At 36.0% G+C, this 16,488-nt stretch overlaps 1 protein-coding gene across 1 annotated transcript; it reads right to left on the bottom strand.

The window, feature by feature from the left end:
- Positions 1–285: 285 nt before the first annotated feature.
- LOC139958575 (formimidoyltransferase-cyclodeaminase-like) lies at positions 286–15,101 on the bottom strand. Its single transcript, XM_071955726.1, has 14 exons — positions 14,905–15,101; positions 12,891–13,074; positions 12,229–12,357; positions 11,196–11,284; positions 10,261–10,440; positions 9,906–10,043; positions 9,336–9,467; positions 8,514–8,575; positions 8,030–8,156; positions 7,039–7,200; positions 6,606–6,649; positions 5,891–6,029; positions 5,418–5,519; positions 286–3,880 (listed from the first exon to the last, which is right to left on the bottom strand). Exons 1-14 carry the CDS (start codon positions 14,959–14,961, stop codon positions 3,794–3,796), a joined length of 1,632 nt encoding a protein of 543 aa, XP_071811827.1. The 5' UTR covers positions 14,962–15,101; the 3' UTR covers positions 286–3,793.
- Positions 15,102–16,488: the final 1,387 nt, after the last annotated feature.

Genomic DNA, 16,488 nt, shown 5'->3' with positions numbered 1-16,488 from the left:
TACAATAAATTATATCTTTTGAATAATTCTTTTTTTTTTTCAGTCTATATCAAATGATCTATTTTTTAAATGATTTCTATCCAATTGTTTAAAAACTTGTAACAAAAAAAAAAAATTAATCTTACAATAATCTTTTATTTAGTATGTTTTGTTTTTATTTTTTATTTTTGTACTTTTACTCTCGTCAGGTTTTATAAGTAATCTCGAAATGTTTGTTAAAATACAGAATAACAGTTTTCAAATTAGTAGTTGTTTTGTCAATGGAAATGGTTTATTGATAGTTAGAATTTTTAATAGATGGAAGAGTATCATCCAGTTGGACAGAAATTTGTGTTTTGACATTCTGTAGAAGAGACTGGTAAAGACTTAAGTGGTACATTACATGATGCAATTATTCATCAAAGAAAGACAGTTGAAAAAGGAAGGGGGTGGGGGGGGGGGTGAGGGTAGTCGGTTGATGGATGGAAATTTGTTCAAAATTCAACTTTCATTGGCAAATTTGCACATGGGGGGGGGGTGGGTAGTCGGTGGATGAATGGAAGTTTGTTCAAAATTCAACTTTCATTGGCAAACATGGACATCCCTCAACTATCAGAATAGGGGGCCGGAGGGGGGGTGGGGTCATGTCATCATCTACACAATTTAACGTGGTAGTGACTAATTGAGAATGTTATATGAGTAATCATAGTAGCAACAAGAGGAGAGAGAAATTTGACAGCGACAAAGATTGCTGTAACTGCTAATTATCACTGTCAATCAACATTTCATGATAATTAAGAGTCAATATGGTAATTGCGATGAATGATAAAAACGTGCCAAATGAAGTATCGCAACTTTTATCTGCTCAATAATGTTTTTTTTTAAAATGAGACATTCCAGAAGAATGATCATACCGACTGGAAAGTAGAGGGAAACAAAGTCAGAGAGATTTACGACCAGATCACAAGGTCGTGATCTGGACGGCTGATGGAGGTGATTAATTGGAGTAGAGAGTTAAATACATTCCGTAGCGATTGTTCGTAGCGATTGTTCAAAAGTTTTATTAAATTGTGGAAAATCTACAATGTGTGTCATTAAATATGTAAATATACAAATAAAGGGAACAGGAGAGAAATTGTTGTCATTTTTGTATAAGAATTTTATTCCAGCCATGGGAAATTTCACACAAATTTAAAACTGTCAGATGGAAGACTTCAGAAAAAGGGAAATACAAACAAAATTGGGGATGGGTGGGGCTACAAAGTTACATCTGAAAAGTACTCTCCATCTAGGCACAACATGTTGACAAAATTTTGTGGACTAAAGTTTGACGAATTTCATGACAATATTTTGTTCTTACTTTCTTTGATGAACAATGAAACATATCTGTTTCAATTGATGTTTGACTTTCAAAGTTGCCAGCCAAGGTAACCTATCTAAAGCCATCTGATCTTGTAAATATGTTGCATTTGAGTATTACAACAACAACGGCTTAGACTTAAAGAGACTTGGGAGTTGACATTGAATGTGATAACAAAACTTATCTGTTCAGACAAATACGTGTTGTTGCTTCAATCTGCCCTAATTTCAATGCTTTTTTCCTTCTTCAATGTCAAAAACGATTTTTCCATGTTACTGTTACATTACAGGATTTATTTACTTTTTGCAAAGGCATCGTTTCAGATAAGAATTTTTTTACTTTCCTAACCATGGTAGATATTCGAGGACGAGTTCATGAAAATGTTACTGGCAAACATCAATGTTTCAATGTCAAAATAATGAAATGAGAAAGCACACTACAAATGCAATAAAATGTAAGAGATTAAGTTACCTCTCCGTGTGTCTCCGAGACTGAAATTAAAATACCTGTAAGACTAGAATTTATGCTCTCTCTGTGTGAAATGTGTCATGCATATGTCTTTAACAAAGGGTAAGGTATTAAGCACATCAAAATTCAAACCAAACTGAGACATATCTCAACAAAAAATATTTGATAATATTTAAGTTAGATAAAGTAAGTAGCACACTTTATAAGCAACAAAAATAAATTGGCAATATGATATTATTTGAAAATTAGCTGTATGTAGTTAAGATAGCTGGATGTTACTGTTAATGAAAAAATCAATTGAATACATTTAAACTATGATTAAATAGCTTAAACAACAGAGTTGTAAACAAAACTTTAAAACCACTTCTTGACCCAACAGAGGTAGCTGAAACCAAAGCACACCACGGCATCGATGGAAGGAAAATACAGAAAAAAGGAATTCAAATATAAATACTTTTTTCTATACTAATTTTCTATACTAATTTTCAGCCAATTTTGATATTGAAGGATAGATTCCATCTCTTAGTAAATGCCTCTGGAAACTAGATTAAAGAAGGAAAAAAAACTAAAATACACCCCCCCCCTCTCAAAAAAAAAAAAAGCACCAGAGGACAGGCTCCTCTTTGGATAAACACCTGAAATGTAACAAGTCTACAACAGATCCAGAAACAATCAAATGATATTTGGTTTATAATTGCACCTGATAGGCTCACTATTGGTAAATACGAGGCAGATCGAGTTTGACCCCTGTCAAAGGTTGACTTTACACCCCATATCAACCCGACTATATCACATTCAGAGACCTCTGTCCAACCTTACACTCTTGGGACTTGAAAACCCAACTTTGGCCTGGATCAGTTATACAAATATACTACAGACTTGATTTCAAAGCTTCAAGATGAACTTGAACATTCACAGTCTGATCCAGATTTACTGTTAATAATGTAAATAGGTCCAAGCCCAATCAAAATAAAAAAATGGACTTGGAAAGATATTAAGAGACAAATTTTTAAGAAAGAACTGCACATAACTAAGTAATTTAACATCCTTTCTGGTGTCTTTGTTTCAAAAGGACAAAAATTAACCCTATCCACGAATAGCATCCAAAAGGATGGGTGGTAGGATGCATGTGAATTTTTAATCGGAGGTGAAATTAAGTATGAAAAATAATTACAATAGGATAATTATTTCAGAGGTAAGAGGAGAAATTGGCAAGAACTTTTCAATTCATCAAATGAATGCAACAGGTCGTTGTTATAGACTGTTAATAGATGACGCTATGCATAAATAGATTAAATAGATTGTTTAACTAACTGCCAGTTTCTGTAGAATGGTCTGTTCTCATTTTTTTTTATACTAGCAGTTTGTTGGAGACTTTGTGCTTCTGAAGTAGGAAAAATAAGTTACTATTTGCAGATGTTTTCACTGACTTACAGGTAACTTAACAGACAATATCTGTAAATTATGTACCAATGCCTAACATTGGATAAATGATTTGACTCATGAAAAACCACAAATATTCACAAATTTTCACTGTCAGATCAATAGCATGATGAATGTTGGCAGCCAGTTTTCCAGCCCTTCACTATGGTAGCCTTAAGGCACCATTGTGGTAAGCACACCTATATGTTAACCTTATCCTACTCACAAATTCACAAACTACCTATTTTTGCAGACAAACATTTTACACAACTGTTGAAGACAGAAAAACTAATAAGAATGATTCTAGCAACATTAAAATTGAAATTCAAGTTTCACATCAAACTAAGCAGAATGACAGCAGACAAAAGAGAATATCATATGCTTATATGAAACTGACACAAAAACCAAAGCTGAAAATAAAATATGAATATTTGGAGACATCTCCATTATCATTTCAGTAAAATAATCATTGTGCTCTTTCCAAATAAAGGATGAATAATAGGTAAGGCACAGTCAACACAAAGAGAAATTTGACGAGGTAGCATACAACGGCATCTTCACCCTCTAATCTTTACGATCATCCAAAATTTTCAAGATGGCCGACGCTTCTTGGCTGGCAGTTTTCACAGACTGTTCAATTTTTTCAACAATCTGTTTAGAAAATGAAGGAAAAATGAAACATCGATACATTTAGAACTGCATTACAGTATTAGGCTCATCGTATCAAAAAAAAAAGCACATAAATATTAATGTCCTATAAAATTTGAGGAAATAAGTTGCTGTGCTCTGTTCTTCCAAACAAAGTTTACCGTCAGTCAAACACACGATGGTTTTCCCTGAAATTTTGAGTCAATTTCAGTGATTTCTATCACTGTAACTAGAAACATGCTCTTATATATAAAAATGTCAAATTGGTGGAGAAGGCTTCTCAGAATTTATTCTGGCATCTGAATGAAACCTTCAGTCATGCTTTAAAGTTGTTGTTTCACAAAAGCTTTCATGTTTCATTGGTCCTGTACAAGATTCAAGCCAAACCTCTATATATATATATATATATATATATATATATATATATATATATGTATATATATATATATATATATATATATATATATATACATATATATATATATACATATATATATATATATATATGTATCTTGTACATAAACTTTATTATACATCAACATTTTACTTTTGTAGCTTAATTTTTTGTTTACAGAACAATTTCTTGATATCGTTGCCAGTACATAATTTCTTGCTATCGTTGCCAGTACATAATTTTAATTTTCACTGTTTAGTGCAGTATTTTTTAAATTTTTTTTATAAATTTTATTTCTTACCATAGTATACTGAAAAAAACATGGTCCTGACTACAAAAACTGCCATTTACCTTGGCATTTGTGTATCAATTTGCCCATTTTGAATAGTGTTTAGCTACGTGATACCAGACTTGATTATTTCCCGGGAGGATGCTTGATTTTACTACATGAGTAATATAACACCTGTCCACTGTTATATATAACATCCTGACCATTGGTTATCACTTAACGAACCAAATGAAAATATAAACTTTGCAGCGTGAAATGCATGTCTGTGCAGCTGACAACATTACACCATAAATATTGACAACCAGAGTCATTAACAATGTGAATCCTATTTCCTCCCTATCTTGCTCATGCATATGCAACATATGATTAAACAAACCAAATAAATGCTTATGTGCATCACCGCAATGGTTCATAAGAAGTTCCTTCTTTAAAAGATATATAACTCCTTCATCCACTGTGGTAACTACTGACTGAAACTAATTGCTTTAATACTACATTTGGCTCTACAAGGTAAAAGGAGGTTCTGTCTAAAGATCTCCACCCCCCCCCCAGGTCCCCTGTCTTTTCAAAACAGAACACAGAGAAATACATATGAGCCTGAACGTACCCACATGCGTTAAAACTGGTACGAATAGTGTGCTATGGTTTATCCTTCCTGCCCCTCACCCTTCACAACTGACCCCCCCCCCCACCACACCCAACCAAAACAAAACAAAGGTAGTTTGTTACTACGTTTCGAAATCCCTATCCCACAACAACCCCTTTTCTGTACCATCCCTCTCGACCTCTCCCGTATGCCCTGCGACTCCTCTAACAAAACATGGAATATTAAACTGGTTCGAACGCAAACAACTAACCTTTGTCTTATCTAGGGAACCTCCATCTTCAATACTTGGCAGATTGATTTGTACATTGTAATAAGCTCCCCACACTGCTAACTCCAAAGATTTGGTCCCAACCTAGCAACGAAAGAAAAACACATCAACAATTATTTACATCAAAATTTAAAAAAAAAATTAACCACAAACCTTTACAAATGGCCTGTTTTAATAACCAATTATCGAAGAAATGGTGTCATCTTTTAGATTATGCACAATTCAATCTACTTACAAACACAAACAGGAAGATTATCGGCATATAAAACAAGTGATCGCATTTCGCATTCCCAAGATCTTACAACAACTCAGATCCACAGACCTGTTTCTGCTCTAACAGAAAGTACATGGTTGCCATAGTGCCATAAGCTGGTAATTTTGATACTCTATGAGCTTAATAAATCGAGACTTTTGCGACATTTTCATCTTTATTCTCACAAGAAACGGTTGCTCACCTGGAGGTCTGATTTACACTGTACATTTCCCAGAGCAGCTAGTTCCTTCAGAGGTTTCCAGCAAGACGAGGCAGTGTCAATGACCTTCATAGGAACATTGATAGCGGTCGCCATCCCCTCCTGCATAGCTTGTTGTCGTCTGCGGAAAAAACATGACACGTTGATGTTTAATTTAAAGGGAGTGAAGACTCGCACACAAAGAAACGTCTAATGCTGGTAATCTGACCTAGTTTCGAATGAGGTGTAACAGAAGTGTAAGACACCACCATCGATCCCAAAAATAAACACAAGGCTTGCTACTGTTGGTAATTAGACACTAGTGTACAGTCAATACATGCAGCTACAGTCAATACCCAAAACACAGTTTACATAGCAGCGATGGACATCTCAGGTCCAGCTAAAGATAACAAGATATGATGTTTCATTACTGTCTGCATTTTGTAGCGACAAGAAAAAAACATCACTTGCAAGCAACTGAAAGTTAACTTTTTCAGAGGGCTGCACTCGGTTTGGGGCGAGTCTTCAATGCCTTTAATGCAAACTGGTCACATTCTGTTGCTATGTGTGCAATGTCACTAAATATTTAACATTACATTTACTTAGTACTATAAGCTTTGATATTAATAGTACTACATTATTTATACATAGTGGTTGTATTGCATGATTTGTATTAAAGTACTCTACACTGGCTTTATACTAAACACAGCAGACTTACATAGCTTTCTCCTCTTCTGTTGATTTCGGAAGCTTGGCCGCAGCCTAGGAAGCGACAAAAATGAACGTTAAAACTGTGAGTCAGGAGATGGTCCCGACTATTATTTCAAACAAAATACAAATTTAAAAAAAAAAAAAAGACTTTTATTATCACCTAGATAGACTCTGAAATTTTAATATATTCATAATATATTCATTATATATTCATAATATATTCATAATATGGAGCATTCCTCTGTCATGACAGAAAGATTGAAGTAATGCCTTATTTTTATGGGTTTTTTTAAATGTTTTTTGGTACAGTTATCTCTGCCATGCTGATCAAACAAAAATCTTGAAGTTAAGGTTAACTGCAGTAGAATGCTCCTTTAACTTCATTTTCGAGTATCATCAACATCTGATTAGCATATCATTAATAAACATAATCTGATTACCATATACTGATCAAATGCACTGGTGTCAGCATCCACGAGTGGTATCAAATCGTTCATGGCTTGTCGTAACTGTGGAATGAGCTGCCTCATTTGTGGGTCTAAATTTTCAAACTTCCGTTTTCCGTACGTCATCCAGCCCACCATGGTTGCCAGGCCAGCACCCTATATTAAGCAAAAAAAATATTTAAAGAAACGACTAAGTCATACAGGTAGACACTACGAAGGTCATGGACGATCTTTGTTCGTTCTATACATTGATTGACATTTGGTGGTACTGATGGTTACTATACCTTGGAGGCAATGTCATGAGCAAAATAAAATAATGGTTTGAGATGAAATATTACTGCGGTTTGTAATACCATTTACTTTAATCATTTTTCTTATTAAGTATCACCGAAAATACAAACAAAACATTGAACCTTACTTTATGCAATCCTTACAAAATATTACTTCTGTTAATACTGAAAGAATCTGTGTATGTTAATTTTTGTTATTTCGTAGATAAAATAAGACATTCCAACATTAAATTCTACTGCAACCAAGATCTTAACAGTATCACTTTAGGTGGGTGGTTTGTGAGCATTGTGTGTACTATGGGGCACAAAGTGGGTCACAAAAAAGTCTTCCTATTCGTGGGAAAATTTATAAAATACAAGCAGGAGTACAATCTCACAAATTCTGGTACCAAGTAACCTGTTCGCTATGGTAAACTCCGGGAGCTTCATTAAGTTGCTCCTCTGACCTTTAAACCACAAACATGATTGCTGTCTTAAACATCACTGAATATTCAGTTCTCTTACCAATGCTCCAACGGCTGCAGCTACTGACACCCTTAAACATCACTGAATACTCAGTTCTCTTACCAATGCTCCAACAGCTGCGGCTACTGATCCTCTTAAACATCACTGAATATTCAGTTTTCTTAATACCAATGCTCCAATGGCTACATCTACTGACCCTCTTAAAATCACTGAATATTCAGTTTTCTTACCAATGCTCCAACAGCTGCAGCTACTGATCCTCCTCCAGGAGCAGATGACCTAGCACCGACATTGAGAATAAAAGACTTCAAACTCATAGAGACCAAAGGACCATCTGCTTTAGTTTTCACCATATACCTAAACAAACCAGAAATGGTCAACACTTTAGCTCAATCGTAGGGATCATGGTTTCATTCGGCTTAATAACAATCAATGAAGGAAACCATATGTTAAGTTGGTATTACCAAACATAGACACATTTCCTATTTTAAATTCATCTACAGTAAGTTTACAAATTAAGTTAAACAACAAACGGAAGTTTCTGGATATTGGGAAGGTTATTGCAATCTTTTACTTTTGTTTGTTTTGTTTGTTTACACTAGCAATTTTTTTTTATAAATAACCTGGGTTTTATTTCCAAACATTACGGCATGCCTCTCTTAGATTTAACAAACTAGACGTAAACTAACTTATAAACTTTGAAAAAATACTCACTCTATTATTCTTTCATCTGGATTAAACTGCTGCAAAGAGCTCAAGCCCAAACGATCTACAACCTGAAATAGTTACGATAATTTTGGATAATAAATATCGCTGAGAAAAATCATTTCTAGCTTGTAACTTTGGCATTTAAAACCAACTGCATGGCTCAACATTAACTAAGTATGCTAAAAGTATCTAAGGCAGGGGTGGGCAACCTTTTTGAATGAAGGGCCAGAATAAGGAGTGAAATATTGACTGTGCCGCACCTAACCAACGACCTGCTGTTGATTTCAAACCTTTGATTCCGAGGACTTTCAAGCAATAGGTGTGTGAAATTAATCTGAAGTCACAAAAACATAATGTCAATACAGTACAGTTGATCATTAATGGGGATAATTGGCCTACCTGACAGCATCATTAGTGCAATAAATTCTAAGCAGCTAGCTCGGCGTTTTTTGTGATGATGTGAAATAGTTTGAATTTTTTTCTTTTTCTTTCCGTTTACTTCTTCACGGGCCACAAAAAAATCACTGGGAAACTTGGAATTTAGCACTTAAATCTAAATTACGAATAATAAATTTTACACATGGATTGCTGTAACATATAAAACCTCTTACACGGTACAAAGGAGGGAAAGATGATAATCATATCTTTTTGATGATTCCTTGCAAAAAATTTAAATAATCGATGTGGACGATGGACGTAGGATTTTCAAGTGATTTTGTTAAGTGCCAATGAATCACTCTTGCGACACGGATTTCATTGCTTCAGTGACAATTAGACAAATTTCATTGCTTCAGTTGAAAGAAAAATATAATACCGAATTCTTCTTACCAGTCTGACTCGTTGGTCTTCTGCTTCTATGAAGAGATTGTCCCTCTTAATATAATAGTCTGCTGCATCCAGAATGGCTTTCAAAGGGACCAAACCAACAATTTGGGAACCACAGACTGACAGGTTGTACTCCTAAAGGAAGGAATAAGGATTGGTAACCCATGGTAATGGTTCTAACTTCGATTACTGCCTTTAATTAGTATGCTTTCTTCTGGAAAGCAGTGCTTCTGCACTGAGCAGGGCTTACCCTCATTAAAGATGACAATCATAAAAAAAATAATGATAATAAAAAAAGAACATGTCATATTTGAAAAGTGATGAAAGCAAAAGACAATTTCCACATTCCTTCATTAGTAACCAAAGCAATCTTTTGTACGGTTTTGTTTTTCTGTTTTGAGTTTATATTAAGCTAGGCTGTTTCTTTAAAGTAATTTTAAGTAGGTACTCTCAGGAATGTATTAAGGTATGTAAGGGATAAATAAATGGAAGTGAATAAACTATTGTTAGGATAGGGGCTAGGCCCACTTCACTGTTATAAAACAGGGCTATTTGCATATGAGTTATTCTTACCTCTGCATCTTTCTTACACTCTTCAAATGCCATATGGAACGGTGTTACATCCATATCTGTTAGGTTGAGGGATATCTGGGCTATGTTAAATTCATCCAGCCACCATCCAATCCCCTGAACCTCCTTCAAACGACCAGGCTGAAAACAACAGACAAACATTTTAGATACAGTGTGAGGGATATATGAGTGTAGTTCAGACATTTTACGTTGACGGACGTTTCATGACCATTTCATTCATACAAAATATATGAGAAAATATCATTGAACTGAATTGAACCAATGAACTTCAATGCAGGCCAGATTAAATATTTTTTAAGTTTTGAATATTTCCACGAAAAAACAGCAGTCCACGGACCTGGTCAGGGCCTCTTCCTTTTTCTCGAACATTTAAGGCGATACGATGGCATTGTTCTTTCGTCGCCAGTACGTTAACGTTGTACGCGATCAGGAACTTTCTGGCACCTGTCGCTGAAGCACCCCACGATGGGACAAAGTTGGCTGGTCCAAAGTCTGGTTTCCAGTCAGGACTGACAACCTGCATTTGAGGAAGAAGAGAGATATAATGTATCAAGAATGAAAGAAAAAAAAACGACATTTCACTGACAGACACGGCAAATATCTACCTACGTGTAATGTAACCTATGTCCCTAGGCAGCTACCAACAAAGTCACTTCCCCATGGTATAGCATTTAATTATTTCTCTTACAGCATTTCATCACACTTGGATATTTAATTTAAATATTACTAAATGTCGGGAAAATCATTTGAAAACATCATCGCCTCCCAGAACAGCTTTCAACTTTGTTGTAATAAAAGTTAGAAGATTTTAAGGGTTAATTCAAGAGGCTAAGGTTGATTGTTTAAAATATGTTTTGGAATTTTTCTGCATCCATTAGGTTAAACCTCACATTCTCGTAGCATTTTGTATGTCAGAGATATGAATTTTTGGAAGACATGTAGGGTTAATTTTGATTAGACAGGATGCTAGTCAACAAAAACCTGAACATTTGTACAACTTAATGTTAATGTACATGTGGCACATTCCTCAAAGCAAGTGATTGGTATTTGAAACCAGTCATTAACCAGCAAGGGTTGTATACATTTCTCACATTATGTCAAACTAAATGTTACATAAATGGCAATACATTATAATGTTCAGGATGTAAATCTGGTAATAATTTCAAGCAATTTTCTTTAGACCTAAATATTTTGTTCTTAAAACTAATAACAACCATTTATCATTCAATAATAACTCAAATATGCCTGCAGGATCTGAAAAGCAAATGTTACCTTTTCTGACATTTTCTCGTACTCTCCAGCCCTGATAGAGGGCAGTTTCTTTCTCTTCTCCTCTTGAGCAGCAAATCCATACAAGTACACTGTACCGAGAATAAATATTCGTAAATGACAGTTAGACACGAATTAAAGGCATTGAAGACTCGCGCACGAAGAAAAGTCTCATGCTGGTAATCTGACCAAGTTTCGAATGAGGTGTAACAGAAGTGTTAGACACCACCATCGATCCCAGAAAATACACACACAGCTTGCTACCCTCTGTAATTAGACACTAGTGTACAGTCAATACATGCAGCTACAGTCAATACCCACAACACAGTGTACATAGCAGCAATGGACATCTCAGGTCTAGGTAACAGATCACAAGGTATCACGTTTCATTACCGTAGCGGCAAGAAAAAAACTTCACTTGCAAGCAACGGAAGTTAACTTTTTCAGATGGCGGCACACGGTTTAGGGCGAGTCTTCAATGCCTTTAAGGGGATGCCTGAAGGTAAATGCATTTCCTCGAACCAAAGAACACATTTTTTAACGCATATTTCCTCGACAAATTAAGAACATTTCCTACCGATATTTCAAGAGTGAAGATGTGGATGATTGGGTATTGTCATATATGAATAACAATTATACCTAAACACTAGTCACATTATTTGGTGAAGTCCATTTGTCTATTTTTAGCATTTAAGGTTCACATTGATTTTTTCACAATGTGGTCATTGGTATCGTTCTCCATAATTTCAAGTAAAATGAAGTAATTGAAAATAAAATCTGTTAAATTAGTACCTATGACAATACAATTCTGGCACAAACTGTGTTTATAATGAAAGAAGTTCATTACATTTACTTTGTGAGGTTTTCTTGTGATTTTAATGTTATCCAAAGAGCCTTGAATGATAAACATAATAATGATTAACATGAACAGAAACAAATATATCAAAGAGTAGTAATTTTTAAATGAATTTTTGACAGGCTGATTCCACAGATATAAGAACTCATTAATTTTTGTGATTCAAAGTCCAACACTTACCAGGTACAGATAATTCCTTTCCTAGACGTTCACCAAACTTTTTGGCACACTCTACACAATCATCCATAGTGACGCCACTTACAGGTATAAAGGGACAGACATCCAAGGCCCCCATTCTAGGATGTTCACCTTCAAAAGATAAAATAATTACAAAATTATAAAACTAACATACAGATAAGGCTTTTATTGTGCAGTTTAAAGATCTGCTTTATTGCCTCCAATTATAGCATGCTATAGCTAGGAAACTTTTGTGATTATGTAATCGACCTGGCACGGTCGTAACTCGACCTCAGGCTTTACAATTAGCCTGCATAGCTTCTTAACACCATTAAACCAGGGAGCTGCTACTGTTAGAGTAGCAGCTCCCTGATTAGACTCTTTGTGTAAACACTGTGTGAATATATGTTCATGTCTACAGTGTAGTTAACCATACAGTTTTCACACAAAGACCCTCATACAAGAAAATACATGTGGCAGGCATTGCTGACTAATTGGTAAAATTTTACGACCAAGGCAGGCCGATTATATAATATATAATCCATGATATTCGTGCTATATTTGGGGTCTATACAGAAGACTTTCAATGACAAGGTGTGAATGTTATAATGTTCAGAGCATATACCCTACTGGAAGTACAAAGTTATTATGATGTAACAACTGACCATGCTGGACCCGCATGTCAATCAGGTCGTAAGCCACCTTGCACATGTTAAGAGCACCCTCTATGACTGCCTCTGGTGGACCAACGAAAGTGTAGACCGTTCTATTGGTTGATGCCCCCGGATCCACATCTAGAAGGGTGCATCCTTCTGTTTTGGCAACCGCATCAGCAATTGCGTCTATAACCTACGAAAGAACATTAAATGAAAATTTTAGCATGGATATAGTTTTGTTTTTTAGAGAACCAAGGATGAGGAAGCCTTACAGTAGCTTAATGGAGACCCTATCCGTACGTGTTAGATAGTGGGTGAACACCGGCTTATTTCAAGCCTTCTCTTTTTGATAAGTGTTCAGAGGATAACGAGGCAGGGGTGTGAATTCACTCCCATTCCTGCTCACAGGACGGCCAGTTAACATCTCCATCCGACGTACGAGAGTGTATGCCACAGCATCTGACCACTTTCTCAAATACTGAGGTAGGCAAGGTCACTCCATTGGACATCACTGCAGTACAGCCATGACGAACAAAGTTGTTTGAACTTGTTTCAAAACCAAATGAAGAACAGAAAACAAACCACTTTTCCCAAGTTCACAAGCCAGAAATACCAAATCAACCCAAGACTCCCCACACCACCACTGCACTGCAGCGATTTTTAAATAGGTCAAAAGAATCTGGCTCCTGGCAGAATTTTGATCCTGGAACCTAAGGCCGCTGAACCAAGCCTTTGGCTCTGAAGGGGTGTAAAAGATAATCAGGTCCTTGCTGTTCAACAATTCTTTACTCTTTCTGCATTAAATCTGCCAGACAGCTTCCAACTAAAAACTTAACTTTCTATATGTATATTGATATCAATTTCATATTTACCCTTTTAGCCAAATACTGCGACAGGGCTAAACCTCTTACTATCAAAACCGGGTCAAAGTGATACATTGTCACGGTTTTACAAGAATTGGATGTTTGAAGTACCAAGTTTATAGGGCAACTATATAAACAATTTATTTGTTAATCAGGGGAAGTTTAATTGAAAATAGTTACTGCAAGAGAAGACTTGACACAAGCATAAATTACATATACAGAAGAGTTAAGTTGTGGTCACTCTTGCTCAAACTTTAGCCACCATTCATATTAGAATGTGTCTGAGAATCTGGACACTTCTTCATATAAAATGGTTCGGAGAAGAAATCTATAGTAAAGACCAAAAACAAATGTGATTACACACAACAACAACAAAATCATCAGACTGTTGATCAACTTCTGTCATTCACAGGCACTCTCTATGTATGAACAGAGATGGCAAGTAGCTCACAGGAGTGACAGTAAACTTGTTTTGGTTATGTTCAGTGAGAAGAGTAGTGCAATGACCATTTATTTGGCTAACTAGTAAACCTGGTTCTGGCAGTTATACTAATGTGGTAAATGCTGGTTACATTGTTGATGATCTACTATAGTTTGCAGTTTCTGTGCTGTAGCCTTCTCTCTGATACATGAATAGTATGTGGTATACATTATAAGGTTGCTTGTTGTCATATTTGCATAAGACCGTGCGACAGAAGTCACCCACTTGAGTTTCAGATGCATTTAAGTAACTTTGTAATCCCAAAACGGTAACCTGAACAATGAATTTAACCGAGGACTAATTCTACGAATATTGCAAACCATTTTCAGTTAGGCCTAGTCTGCCACCTTTTGAATACATAGGCTTAGGTCTACTTGGCTCAACTGCAGTCATGCTTACCAACTATTTAGGTGGACAGTTGGCTCAAATCAGGCCCTGGTACAATAGCAGCCCCCTGCTCAGGTGACATTAAACAGTATTTATCGTAGTTCGTACAACTGTCTCCCAATCTGATCAGTTTAACCAATGTCTTGGCCACAGGGGTTTAATAACTTAGGCCTAACATTTTTTATAGTCCTAACGTAAAGCCTAACTGTAATTGTGTAAACTTTACTCTTATCGAGAGTTTGTGAAGGATGGTATTTTTGAGACTATACACATCGGACAATCATATACAAACCTCTTTCCTTCGACCCTCCGAGAAATTTGGAACGCATTCCACAATTTTGGCGGCCATCGTTTGCTTGTAATATAGGCTAGGATACTGGATAGTTTAAGTACCAAATTCAATTTACAGCCAATGCGCTCTGTGTGTATTAGGTTTTGTTTACGTGTATAATCCACAGAATTTGTATAGTCCTGACCTTAGCTCTGGTGACCACGACACATGTTAAACTGTTTACTACAGTGAAGCTAAGAAGGGAGGCGCGGCACCTTTCAACCAATGAAAATGGAAAAAAAATCCATACCTGGTACCTGTGAAGGCGTGTCTTCTCTCGACAAATGGAAAGAATGATTGTAACCAAGACATTGCGTAATTACAACTGAGTTTTGATATGACCAGCGACTTCGATCGACGAAATCTTTTTGAGAGCAAGACGAGTCAAACGCGAAACCAGCACTAAACAATATGATATATATGTCGATTTCCCCTAATTCCCTGAAACTTGAAGGGAATGGGAGAGTAGTCAAGTATAACCATTAGGCCCAAACTATAGGTTTCACTCATCCTCTTTGAGGGGTTCATATGCTTTCAAACCTGTATTTGGTAAACACGGATGTTTATTAATAAAAGGAAAGGGTAGCGAACTGAAAGTGACAGGGGTAAATATGCAGGGATTGGCCTACACACTTTTCATCGGTGACTTTAGCAGCTAACGTGTTTTTAAGGTTTATGAAGTTTGATCCTAGTTGACCTGACATAACCTTAGAATTCCAAAGAAAACAATGGGTTCTAGCGTTTACTAAAGTGGAACTACATAACAAGTATGATGCTTCATCATGCCTTACCTTTGAGATTTAACTTCTGCTGATTGTGGATCACCTTTGACCACCACAGTGAATGACGCTTGTATTCACTAAGGTAGCATACGCCCATTAAAAGCCCAATTGACTTACACACTAAATCACAAGAGTAATGTGGTCTCTAAGTCTAGATAGAAGTTTTCACTAGCTAAACGCTACCCATCACCGGATAGCTGACAAGTTGGCCTTTCATGGCACCATCATTTTTCCGTATCATGACCGTGTCGATTTTTTGCTATCCGAGCCGGAAGTTTTCGTCACTTGTAAACAAACCTCTTCACTCAGTGGTAAACAATTTTCCCACGCTGCTCCTGGGAGGCCTTAAAGGGGTCTAAAATTGCCTCAATTGACCCAATTTTCTCACTACATGTACTTCCATTCATGCTCTTCCACATGCAAGCCACAAAAAAACTAGATTATGATTGATAACAGGTCAAAAAAGATGTTCTCCTGCTGCTTTTTGGCACTTTTCCCGAAGGAGAACACTTGGGGCGGATTGATATAGACGCTAATAGGAGTATGCCACCCTAAGGTAGGCCTATATCCAAATACCAAACTATAGAAGTTCAGTCAAGCTGTTATTATTGTAGTTATTTAATGTTTGACCTGAAATGATCTTTGACCTTCACATAAAAAAAGGAACATAAATTTGTAATAGCAAAAGTGTCTCTCGATACTAAATGTAAAGTTCATTCAAGCTCAACATGATTATCTTATTATGTTTACAAGGTTTACAGCT

Source organism: Apostichopus japonicus, chromosome 18, assembly GCF_037975245.1.
Source record: "Apostichopus japonicus isolate 1M-3 chromosome 18, ASM3797524v1, whole genome shotgun sequence".
Lineage (NCBI taxonomy): Eukaryota > Metazoa > Echinodermata > Holothuroidea > Aspidochirotida > Stichopodidae > Apostichopus > Apostichopus japonicus.
This window is presented reverse-complemented; position numbering and strand designations above follow the sequence as displayed.

Excerpts from the sequence above, each read along its gene's own strand:
- LOC139958575 (XM_071955726.1), bottom strand. The coding sequence starts at position 14,961 with ATGGCCGCCAAAATTGTGGAATGCGTTCCAAATTTCTCGGAGGGTCGA. Across the intron at positions 13,075-14,904 it reads CGGAGGGTCGAAGGAAAGAG|GTTATAGACGCAATTGCTGA; the intron begins GTTTGTATATGA and ends GTTCTTTCGTAG. Across the intron at positions 5,520-5,890 it reads AGTGTAAATCAGACCTCCAG|GTTGGGACCAAATCTTTGGA; the intron begins GTGAGCAACCGT and ends TTTCGTTGCTAG.